Here is a 12,532-nt window from a genome sequence, read left to right as displayed (position 1 = left end):
GTTTTTTTGACAAGGGAAGAGTGAATGGCATTTTTTCCCTGTATGACTATATCATAAAAAATGTTTTACAGTAAAAAACTGCTGATGTATTTTTATAGGTTGCACAGATCAGTCTGGTTGTGGATTTTAAATGGTTTTTTTTAAGATTAAGAAAATGATAGAATTTATGCCAAGAGAGCCAGTTCATTTGTAGTGCTCAAAGAGTTAAATACTTAGCCATGTAACAGCTCTGATCTCACCTGCAGCAATCACTCTTGTAACAAGCAGCTTTGAAAGTTTACTATGTCATCATACTAGACTTTCTATGGAAAGACTAAACGTTACTTCTTTTGATACACATTCAATCAAAATGCACTTTCTTGACTAAAATCGTGGAGAGGCTGATTTGGATGTTCATTGTACTTTTTATAATAGGAGGAGAAATAACAGAGATGTTTGATCGGACAGCCCATGAAGAATATGAATCCTGCCTACCAGAAGATAGTCCTTCTGCATGTGATGAAAAAGAAACTCTTCATGATGAAGAGCGGGATAAGGGAATAACAGTAGCAAGCAAGAAACTAAAGAGTGCGATATGATTCGATTTTGTCTTTATTAGACAGGTTAAACTGCAAAAGTTGATTTGAAATCAGTCTCTGTTCTCTGGGAACAAATATGCTGAGTAAACCATCGGTTCTTTTTTCATAAATTCATGTGAAAATTGATTAATTGTAAGGACATAACATAAACCAATATGATAATTATTTCACTAGTTCATTTATACAGTCACCACCCAAATGTGGGATGTGTAATGGAAGTTGGCAGAACAGCAGAACAGCAAAGTGACTCTTAGAGCAAACAGAATCACAAAATATGCTGAGTTGGAAGGGACCCACAAGGATCATCAATCCAACTTAGCCCTGCGCAGGATCATCCCCAAGAGCCATACTAGTTTTTTGCTACAGATTAATTACTTCCTTTCTTCTCCCTATCCTAGGTTCTATCAAAGATTTTACAGTATTTTGTATTTTAAGCAACCTTCCCTTTAATATTCTGCTTGTCTTTTTTACTTGTCTTGCTACTGTTTTCCTGCTACTCCAGGAATGCTTTTTGATTGTCGGTTCAATCAATTCTATATTGTTTTTAGTACATACTTGAATATGTTATCTCAGACTGAATGTACATGACGGGTTTTTATTGGTTTTAGTTGGTTAATAATTTTACAGAAGTTTTCCCAGGCAGTCTGTTCACCTTATATGATATGTAACTTTTTGTTTTGCATGTATATGTACAGAGCATGAGGATAAACAAGATAAAGCCAAACAGAAAGCTTTTGTGGAGCCATATTTCAAAAGTGATGAAAGGTAATTTAATTTGTTCTGTATAGACATTCTAAGGCTCTTTATATTCTCCCTATAGGGAGCTTGTTCCTCCATAAAATCAACATGTTTGTTATATATTAGCAGTTGAAGATGCACAGGCAAAAGATCTACTAAATTAGATAAAAGCCTTAGATAAAAGCTGGGGTAGGGGAAAAAAAGTAACCATGTTGAGATGCCTATCATATTTGCTGAAGAGAAGGTATTGCCTGTTCTGCTTTTTATAATTTATGGAACGCAGTGTTTTGTAATCCATGTGATTTCTTACAGGCATGTGGTCACGTATGAGTTTAAGAGCCGAGAACCTATAGGTTGCTTGTACAAATAAAAATCTTTCCTTCTCTGATATTTTCGCCCCTTGCTCTATGCAATAAATGAATAATGTTCAACGACTGTGCCTCTTAGTGCCTCCTCTATTTCTGTTTCTATAATCATCACTGGAAGTCTGTATCTTTATTTCATAATGATACCAAGCCCTTCAGTTAGCTTGTTTTTTTTTTTTTCACTTTGGTGTATGTTTTCTTTGTAGAGGAAAACTTGTTTAGTGTTTTGTGAGCAGATAAGTTGAAAAGAATCTGTTCTGGTCTTGAACCCTCAGATATGTTCCTCTCATGGAAATCAGTGCAAGCACAACTCAGACAAAAATAAATACTCTACAGAAGATTTATATTTGAACAATTTCTATCTAATAATTACTTTCACGCAATGAAAAGCCAGAATAATGAGACATACATCTCTGGTTATGTAAAAGATCATATTACATTTAAAAACTTTTATTTATAAAAATAGTCCTATTCAGCTATGAAATACAATCTGATTTGGGTTTTGCAGGCATTATCTGATATTTTTTTCCCTTGATTCTCCATCATTATGTTCTAAAAAACAGAAATTTCCAGTTATGTAGAAGAAATAAAAGTACTATCATATGTGAAAATGTTTCTATTTTTCAGAAAGAATACTGTGTTAGATTTTCCTCATATTGAGGTTATTCGAAAAAAAGAAGAAAGAAGAAAATTACTTGGCCATACTTGTAAGGAATGTGAAATAGTAAGTAATGCTTTAAAAGTTTGGTCAGTCTTCCATTCCCCTAACTCTGACAGTATTTAAGTGCTAAAGTGCTGTTGAAATCATGAATCTGGTTGCATCATTGTCATTGCCTACAGTAGCAGAGGAGTAAGTATTTACCAAAGCTGTTTTACCAAGTTTGTGGTTGGTTTGTTTGTTTTCAGCTGTAGTAACTGCATATAAAGTCTTGGGGTTTTTTTGTGTATATGTATTACAGAAGCTTCTAACATCATGGTTCCTGTAAGATAAGTAAGTCAAAGAACTATTAAAAGTTTTAAATTTCAGCTCAAAAGCTCTATTAAATTTACAGGTACTGGATTCAGTAAGTTCTATGTCCTGTTGTTCCTGTTTATAAATAGATATATCTATCTCTGTTTGATTTGCTTGTTTTTTCCCTTGTTTTCTGTGATAAGTTTTTCAAATAATTGCACCAGCATAGGTGGCAATGTTTTTATATGTGCAAATGCATGCAAAAATGTTTACATTAGCAGGATAAAAGGTATTACATTTCAGGTTTCATGATGACATTTTTTCCTCCCTTTCAGTTTAGTAAACTGCTTTCAGATACTTGGTGTAGAGATAAAATATTGAAGTAATTACATGTGTAATAAGGACAGATTTAATTTGGCTTTCAGGCTGAACTTAATCATTGGTGATTATCTAATAAATTATGACTCACTAGAAATGTGGATTGGTGACTGAATAATGATGGATTTTCTGGAATATTTTGACCTAATTTCCACACCCATATAGAATCAACATTTTTCATTGAATCTTCTGCTATTCAGTTTGCAGTCAAGTCCCATTTACTTAGTTGAAGAAATTTATAAGACTATATTTTTAATTAAAACACATTCCTGAAAAATAGTTTTGATGAAACTCATTAAATACAAATATTTAAGTTTTATAACTATAAACACCATTTTCAAAAATATGTTTAATTTAAAGAGTTTGAAAGAAAACAAGATATTGGAAAATAACAAAACCAAAGAAAACCCCCAAACCTTCAGTCTGTTTCTTGGTCCAAGAGCCATGTGGTTAGTGTTTTAATTTCCTGTTTCTGTAACCTGCAGATCTTCTCTCTAGAAATGCAGTTTTTATTACTTTCTGTCAAGTTAGAGTGGTAACTGTGGTGTCTGAAAACATTCACAGCTCCACTTTTGTAATAGTAGGTTTTTACATTAAGTGTCAGGAAAGTGTGGTTTTGTTGTTGATTTTGGTTTTCTGAGGTTTTTTTTTAGTCTACACCATTCAAGATGAATGTCTTGAAATGTAGGGAATGCTTGGCTCTGTCATTGCACAGTAATAAAACTAGCTTTGAATTAAATGCCTATGGAAGAAGGGAGTATTGGATAAAGCATAAATGATGCTTTTAAAAAGTTTTGGCTTACTGATTAGCCATGTGGGTTTGAAAAGTCGCCAAAGTCTAAGGAAATATTTTGGGAGTGGGTAGATATCAGTCAGTTTTTTCTGGCTGTGTGCTGCAAGTGATGTGAGTAGGGTGAGTTACCTGTCACTCTGAGAAGACCTGACAGATTTAATTTCTGCACATGCCGCAGCAGACTGATATTACAGTCCTTTATAAGTGCTTATCTTAAAATTGTGGAAGCATCTCATTCACTTTACAGTGTAGAACTTTTGATAAGACGTTTTGTTATGACTTTGCAATGCTATCAGAGAAAGATTGTAGGCAGGAGTTACTGGTACCTTGTAAAAGTAACATTTGTTAGTGTGGCTATAAAGTCTAGCTACACTTTGGATGAGTAGGACAATCAGTCAGATGTTTTTATATGCATTTAGATTGCAGAAATTATTCTGTAAGTAACTTTATGCTAAACTAATGGGAGTTCCCTTTCTGAGACTTGAAATTGTAGAGTTCTGTAAACAGTTATTTTACAGAGAAGACACTGTAGGATGAGATATGACCTATCTTCACCATGGAAAACCCTAGCTCGAATGTTTTGTGTGGACTGAAAATGCTGTGGACAGGGAAATCAATCTAGAAAACAGCTGAGAGTTCTTATTGCTGTTTAGCTGACATACATAACTCTCTCATTCTCTGTCAACCCTAATAGATTTCTAAACAAGCCAAAGAAAAATAGTTACTTTCTAATTTATATTTAAAACATACTTGTCTTAATTTTTTATTGGTCTTTTTATTTTCTGTTGCCACTGAACTGTACTGTATTTTTCATTGTTGGATCTATAAATATTCCTTACCAATCTAAATGTTTTAATTAAAAAAAAAATACAGCACATTACAAACTTTTAGTAGGTCAATTTCTAAATTTTCAGGCTATTTACAGGACAAAAATATGGAGCACTGCTAATTATCCCTAAATAAGACTTAGTATTATTTGGCTTATACAGATATTGTAGAATTCTTATATTAATTTTGCTGACTTTACACCATGTTCTTACCTTTTGCAGGGAAAATTGATGTGTTCCAGATGACAATTACTTGTTCCTCCTCTTTCATTAGTTTCTAGATATTTAACTGAGTGACACAAACATCTTTCCAGATGGATCTCTGAAGTCTAGCTGGAAAAGTAACCTTAATCTGTCTGACTCAATCCCCAAGATACTGATGATACCCACTTAAATTCTGGTCTTGGTATAGGCTTTTTCTGCTTTAAGGGAACGTTTTATAAGACAGTGGCAAACATTGTCAAATGAAGTGTCTACAAATTCAGTGACTGATCCTGGACTTAGACTCAAAAAGTTTTGAAGAACTTTCTACTAGGGACTCATAACAATTCCTGAATATTATCTATGGAATGGGCTGTTTATTCTGTCCCACATTCCCGGACTTCATAGTAGACAGACCATAACCAGAATTTTGGTTACAACCTGCTAACAACCTAAATCTGTGTTCTTGACTAGGAGATCCACATGTTACAGATGCATGTACTAATAAGGGAGAGAGCAGAGTATGTTCTGGTCTCACACTTTGTAAAATGGCACAAAGTCTGAATTGATTTGGGGAGGGGAGAAATGTACCTGTTTTAGGTAGAGTTGCAGTTCCCATGGACTACAGAATCACAAAATGAAACAAGTCTGCTTTTCCTATTTCATGCCGTTTTGACACTGACATATTCAGAGCTGTGATTACTCTTTTCTATACAATCATCAATATTTATATCTCATGATTTTTTGAAGGAGGATTTTTATGCAAAATCCTACTAGTAGTTGGGGAAAGGAAGTAATCTCTATTGGCTTTTTTTCCTTTTCTGATTTCACCAGTCTAGATCACTTTGCAGTTTATTGAATGAGCTTTAAACTTTAGTTTGCCTTTTTGAATTGTAACACTGTCATTTCAGCAGAATTGTATTACCACTTCTACAAGGGTCAGGTTTCTTGTGTTGCTGTGACTGTTGGCTTACCACTTGAATCACATGGTGAATTCACTTTGAAAATATTTTGGCACTCTCTGATATCAAAGTGCCAGATTCGTATTTTTAGGAGACACAACTAGAATTACAAATCAAAACAGTACAAAACTGCATGGAAAAAAAAACCAACCTAACTTTCTTAGATGCTACTCATGGGACCAATGCAGCAAAAAGGTTTGAAGTCTTTGCAACCTCCAGTACAGCTGACAGGAATAAAAGAGTAACCAATTTACTGTAGAGAATGTGTGGTTGGCAGACAGTTTGTGGAGTCTCAGTGACAGCTAGTTAAACTAGCTCTTTATTTACTCCTAATAAGAGGGTTATTAAGAAGGAAGAATTTTTACTTAAGTTTGCTGTTGCTGATATAAATGTAGACATGGGGCTTTCATAGTGTGTTTCTTCATTTTTTTAATTTTATTTGTAAATGCAAGCTGAAACTTAAAAAATTTTTAAAATTCCCATCTGTTTCAACACCTGTGCTACTTATATTTGTAAAATCAGTCAGTAAAATGGTTGACATAAGCAATTATACACATGCATAAACCTCGTACCTATGGTATGTTAAAAGATAGGAAGCTAACAAATTTGCCACCATAAATAATCTGTAAGTTTAGTAAGCTTTTAGGATAATTGCCAGGTGTTTGTCACTTGGATAATAAATCTCTGCTCTTGGCTATCCTCACCATTATTTTTAGATAACTGTGTTAATAAACACAGTGATTGACAATGTCATTGTGTAAAGCAGTTGCTGTATATGTATGCATTTGTTAACATGGATTCTTTTTTCCCCTAATATTTAGTATTATGCAGACATTCCAGAAGAAGAGAGAGAGAAGAAACTAGCTTCCTGTTCCAGACACAGATTTCGCTACATTCCTCCAAATACTCCTGAAAATTTCTGGGAGGTTGGATTTCCTTCCACCCAAACCTGCATGGAAAGAGGTTTGTGCAAAAAAAGATCTTACAAAGCACTTTTCAAAGCTGATTTTGTTTACCAGAAATGGTTCCCTGAAATTATCTGTAGCCTTTCTCACCCAGTCCTGTTGAGGTCTGTTTACTTATCAGCAGCCATTATTTTAAATAAATATTGTCTATTTTTAGCAGCTCCTGTACTACTAAGAAAGGAATATATGAAAACTTTCTTAGACCTTAGATAGAGAAGGCAGAAAGAATTGGGATTTTCCTAGAACTTAATTAAAACCCTACATGTCTTTGAATCAAAGCAAGAACTAGGTTTTCAGAGGCAAAGGCTGAGAGATTTTACTTACTGAGGAGAGACAGGCAGCACTGTTGATGTCATTTGTCAGTATTTTTAGAGCTTCGTAACACTACGTGATAATGGGTATGTTGCAGGTAGGGTGTGACTAAATAGTTTTTAATACATATACCCTGCTTGTTAGTGACAATAAAAAACTGTGCTGTTTGGGTTTTGGGGTTTTTTTGACTTCTCTTTACACAGGAGTTTGTTCTTTCCTAAATAATTTTTCAAAATCCTAGAGCTTGGTATAAAAATTAGGTTTTTCTAATTATATTAAAACATGGTGATTTTGTAGTACACTCTATATACATTTCTTCAGAAGTGGTGAGGAGCCCTATATGAACTCTTTGAGTTACTGATATCTTTACTTGTGCATTTGTTATTAGCTGTGAAGAATTAATCTTCTAACAACAGTGTCAGGTCAGGCATAGGAAAATGTAGCCAGAGAAGTGTATGCGTTCTTGTGTGGTAGTGTTGCAGTATTATCCTTAATCTTTCAGAACAGGGAGCTTTGATTTTTACATAACTTGTTACTACCCATTCAGAATCTGCTTACAGACTCTTTAAAAATTCTTGGCTGTCTCCTTGTTATGCTAGAATAAGAGCTGTTCAGTTGTTAGTGGTCCTCAAAAGCATATCAGAGGCAGACTTAAGATCAACCCTCCCTTGGAAAAACATATAATTATGTAACAGTGCATCAAGAACTCCAAAACACCAGAGAGAATTCCCACAATGAGCAATTGCAGCCGTTGCTCCGAAGTAGTGGGGTACAACAGATGTATTTTCTACTTCTTATTGGTACCTTGAACCAATTGTGGTTTGTGTTGGTTTTTTTTTTAAATAACTGAGTTACATAGACAGCATTTTTCAACTATGAAGAAGGAATCTACTACTCTCACTGTGGTGGATGTTGTTCCTGATAAACAGTAAGGGTTTGACAAAAGCCAGGTGCTGTAATCGACTTGCATAAAATGTCTGCTCACTGTCAGTGTTAGCTAAGTCGAGTGTGTTATAGAAATTTGCTATACACTTTTCTTATCAGAAAGCTTTCAAGGTGTGTTTGATCTGTAGGTTCATGTTTGGCTTTTTCCAGGTGGATAAGTCTTCAATAAATAAGGGTGCCCTTAAAACAGAGGGATGTACTGTTTAGACTCACAGAGCACATGTGCCTAAAGTGCCATTTCTCTGCATGACTAGGATTTACATTTTTGAAAGTGGTTTTTATTAGTCAACTGAATTAGCAGTGCTTGCATACTTTGTTACTTACATAAAATCTTCTGTAGAAAAGAAAATGAAAAGTGCAGTTTTGTTTTTTAACAGTTGAACAATTCATAGTTACCATTCTCTTCAGTGTTGACTGTCTGCAGTGCATTACTATGCACTCATCTACTAGAAAGCAGAGAAGTGTTTTAATGAATGATATTGCACCCTGGGATCTCATAACTTTCTGTGAAGTGAGAAACAGTTGCCACAAAAGGAAATAAAAATCACAAGTTATTTTTTGAGGGTAAACACAAATTTAAGCTAAAGTTATGCCCGGTTTTATATTATATTTCTTACTTCCGATTTATTCTTATTCTTTTAAGGATACATTAAAGAGGATCTTGCTCCCTGTCAGCGTCCAAAAAGACGGCAGCCTTATGCTGTGATGTTTTCTCCAAAAGGCAAAGAGCAAAAGACATAAAGGATGGGGAAGTAAGGCCTGCCAACTTGAAGCGTATCTTTCCTGCCCATAGATATTTATAGTTAATATAAACTTGAAATAAAGGACTATGTTTTCCACAGTGATAGATAAATTGTTTAATTGAATATGTAAATTTTATAGAATTCATTTGAAATTCTGATTTAGCAGGAAACAAAAACTATTTAATGTATGTTTGTTTCATATTGTGTTAATACATTTTGTATTAATTTTTGCACCTGTCAGACAATGAGTCTCCCACTTTTTTTTTTCCTTTGAAGTCAACAGCTAAAATTCCAGCAAATCCTGTCTAAACTTTGTGTCAGCGAGTAACTGCTTTTAAGTCACTGAAATCAGTTATTCTTGCAAGGGTAAATGTCTATTAATGGGAATAGAAATGTGGATTTTCTAGGGTGCTTTTATTTTGCACTGGATTTTCTTATATGGCCTTTCTCTTATGGCAGTAATGGTTATATTTGCTTGTAATAAAGTTGTATTAAATATGAAATGTATCTACTGTTAATAGTTTGGAAGTAGGAAAACCATGAAGTCTGTCATTCTTAAATTTTGGTGTTAAATGTATAGCACTGTGTTTTCCTAAGTATTTAAATTAGAATATCCAATATTTCTTTTTTTTTTCTTAATTTGGACCTGTTTGCATATCTATGTCTCACTTGTTGATAGAGATAAGCATTGTTATTCCTAAATTTGGGTGACAGCTCTGCCTAGAGTTCTCCTAGTGGACAGCAATGCTCATCACCTAGATTACAAAGGATTGTCCAGAGGTATTTTAAAATGAATTTTTTGTAGCAGGCAATAGAGTTCCATACTTGCGTTTAGGAAGTAAGAGAATACAGTATCAACAGAGGCAGGGTAATACCTACCTAGTGATCTTTGGCCTGCCTACCTATAAGATACTGAGGAATAAAGAAGCTACAATCAGAGTTAGGTTCAACCAGTGAGAACTCTTTTTTTTTAAAAGATATCATAAAGCAAGGAACTATTTAAATGCCTTAAGTAAAAATAAAATAATAGAAAATGCAGATACTCCAAGGATTTATATATTTAAAAAATTTTATATATATAAATGTATCTGTAATTTCTATTCTTGTATTTGATACTTGTGTGTGTGTTTGTGTGAGAGTGTATGTGTGTGTGTGTGTATAAAAATATGTATTTAAAAACTTGGTGGATAAGACCATTTGATTACAGGTGTAGTTATATAGAAATGTTGGCAAGTTCTGCCGGTGGAGAGGTCAGGGCATCATCATGGTTAGGCTTTGCAAACGAAGATTTGGGAAGGGCTCTACCCACATTTGCTACAAGCACTCTGGTGGCTAAAAAGGCCGATATGAGATAGACACATCCGGTTGCAAAAGGCACAGCAGAAAGACTCCTTAGGTGGTATATTCTGCAAGGCATGGTTCTTTCTGCATTGTCTTTTCTCCTCAAGAGTGATCCTGTGTGCGTTCTCAAAGGAAGCAGCAGCATTATAGATGGTGTGTCTCCAGACCTCCCGATTGGAGGCCAGAGTAGACCAGTTATGTTGATCAATATGGCCAAGGCTGAGATGTTGTTTCAGGGAATCCTTGTATCTCCTCTTCAGGGCTCCTCTCATGCAGCAGCCAGTGGCAAGTTCACCATAAAGCAAGATCTGAGGGAGGCGGTGGTCCTTCATCCTGGAGACGTGCCCTGCCCAACACAACTGTGTTCTCAGCAACATGGCCTCAATACTTGTGACTGCTGCCTGTTCTAGAACAGAGGTATTAGTCACATAATCTGACCAGTGGATGTTTAGGATTGTGCGGAGGCAGCATTAATGGAAGCATTCTAAGAGTCGTAGGTGGTGGCGGTAGATGACCCATGATTCAGATCCATATAAGAGAGTAGACAGCACTATGACTCTGTAAACACTGACCTTGGTACTTTTCTTCAAGTGTTTATTACGCCAAACTCTTTTATAAAGCCTACCGAAGGCACTATATGCCTTTGCTAACCTGTTGTCTATCTCTCCGTCAATCTTACCATCCAGAGGAGATGAGGCTACCTAGGTAATTAAAATGCTGGACTGATTTGAGCTCTGATTCGCCAATGGTGATGTGGGGATGACGGAAGACATCCTGAGGTGCAGGTTGATAGAGAACTTTCCTGAGGTGCAGGTTGATAGAGAACTTTTGTCTTCTTTAGGCTGACTTCCAGCCCAAAGAGCTCAGCAGCGTCTGCAAAGCAGGATGTTAAACGCTGCAGAGCTGCTTCTGTGTGGGCGATGAGGGCGTCGTCATCAGCATAAAGAACTCCCGGACAAGATGGTTTAAGGTCTTAGTATGGGCCTTCAGTCGCCTTAGGTTCAATAGGCTTCCATCAGTACGGTATAGGGCATAGGCCTAAAAAAAAATAAAAAAAAAATGTGATCAATTTAACTGTAACACTAAGTAACACAAAATCCTCGTAGGTTGAAATCACAGACCTTGCAGAAAGACAGAAGAAGGTATAACAGTAGGCACTGTCCCCATCCTACTTGCTTAGTTGATATATTTACTTTAGCCTTTCACAGGGGTATATCCTAAGGCATACCAAAGGCATAAAGCCAAATAACAATTAAAATCTTTGGTCATTCCCTTATATTATAACACATGCTGACAATAAATGTTTACACACTGTAGAAGTTCATTTCTTGGAGCAGGCAGTCAAAGAACCCTTGCCAAGGTAAGTCTAGTTTCCTGAAAAAACTTTGAAGAAAATTAATGGGTGCTGCCAAAAAGTGGAATTCTTGCAGATATCTTGAAAATTGTTTTAAGACAACTGTTAAATGCTCTGAATAAATATTTATCCATTAAAAAAAGAAGTTTTTAACACAAAAAGAAGGGTAGGAGACTGCTTTCAACTAGGGTGAGTCTTTACAAAGTAGAAGTTGTGTCCACAATAAGAAAAGTTGGAGGCACATCATAACTCATCAAATGTAAAATTTGCTATGAAATAGGCTGTTTGAGAACATTTCTGAAAGAATTAATTATAAATCCTATTTTAAGGAACTATGAGAAAGAACAAACTTCACAGTAAGTTTGTAAAGTAAAAGATCAAACAATAATTAGAACATTTAAAGGTAAGATGATGAGAAAAGTGGGATTTTTACAGCTGTGTTCGTTATGGAAGTGCGTAAGAACCTTCCTTTGTAGGGTGGGTGAGCAGAGCTGTTGTAAACTGAAATGGCAGAGAAAGTCAATGGCAGCCAGGACTGGAGCCCACTCCCATGGATTGGAAAGTGAGAGAAGAAACTATTAAATCCCTCACTGCAGCATGGAACCTGACATTCAGAGCAGCTTTGGTGGTTAAGAAGAACAAAGTGACAATTCTGCCACCAGGCCTTAAAAAAGACTTGAAGGAGATCAGTGGTACTGCAGCCTGAAGAGTTTTATAGAGTACTGGAAAATGGGCTAATTGGTAAGAGTATAACAAACGAGATTTTCAGACCTATGGATAAGTATGATGTGAAAAGATGACACTTTTTAAAGGTGCCATTCTGGTGGTCTTTTGGACTCTGAAGGTGTCAAAGCACAATGCATCTGACAGCTCACAGGAGAACCAAGTCGTGGCACAAAATGAAGAGTTCTTTCCTAGATATTACCTATTTAAAGGTACATAAATCATCACAGCAGGAGAAAATTACGGTGAGGTTCTGCTAGGTCCCATTTCACTCAGCCTTTTTATGTTTTGAGAAAGGATGGAGGGCAAAGTAGAAAGTTAGTTAAATTATTCACTGTGCAAGTCGAACTGGGAT

General features: G+C 35.5%; 1 protein-coding gene across 3 annotated transcripts in view; it reads left to right on the top strand.

Annotated features, from left to right (window-relative positions):
• RBBP8 (RB binding protein 8, endonuclease) overlaps positions 1 to 9,319 on the top strand; it is a 41,420-nt gene extending 32,101 nt beyond the window's left edge. For all 3 annotated transcript variants that reach the window (XM_018081028.2, XM_018081017.2, XM_018081031.2), the window contains 5 exons: positions 415 to 567; positions 1,274 to 1,343; positions 2,309 to 2,405; positions 6,616 to 6,757; positions 8,660 to 9,319. In XM_018081028.2, coding sequence (XP_017936517.1) covers positions 415 to 567; positions 1,274 to 1,343; positions 2,309 to 2,405; positions 6,616 to 6,757; positions 8,660 to 8,757 — 560 coding nt within the window. In that variant the 3' untranslated portion in view covers positions 8,758 to 9,319. The remainder of the gene's footprint in view (positions 1 to 414; positions 568 to 1,273; positions 1,344 to 2,308; positions 2,406 to 6,615; positions 6,758 to 8,659) is intronic.
• The last annotated feature ends 3,213 nt before the right edge of the window (positions 9,320 to 12,532 follow it).

Source organism: Manacus vitellinus, unplaced genomic scaffold, assembly GCF_001715985.3.
Source record: "Manacus vitellinus isolate BGI_N305 unplaced genomic scaffold, ASM171598v3 scaffold_1_pilon, whole genome shotgun sequence".
In the NCBI taxonomy this organism is placed as follows: Eukaryota; Metazoa; Chordata; class Aves; order Passeriformes; family Pipridae; genus Manacus; species Manacus vitellinus.
The sequence above is the reverse complement of the archived record's forward strand: the minus strand, read 5'-3'. Positions and strand labels throughout refer to the sequence as shown.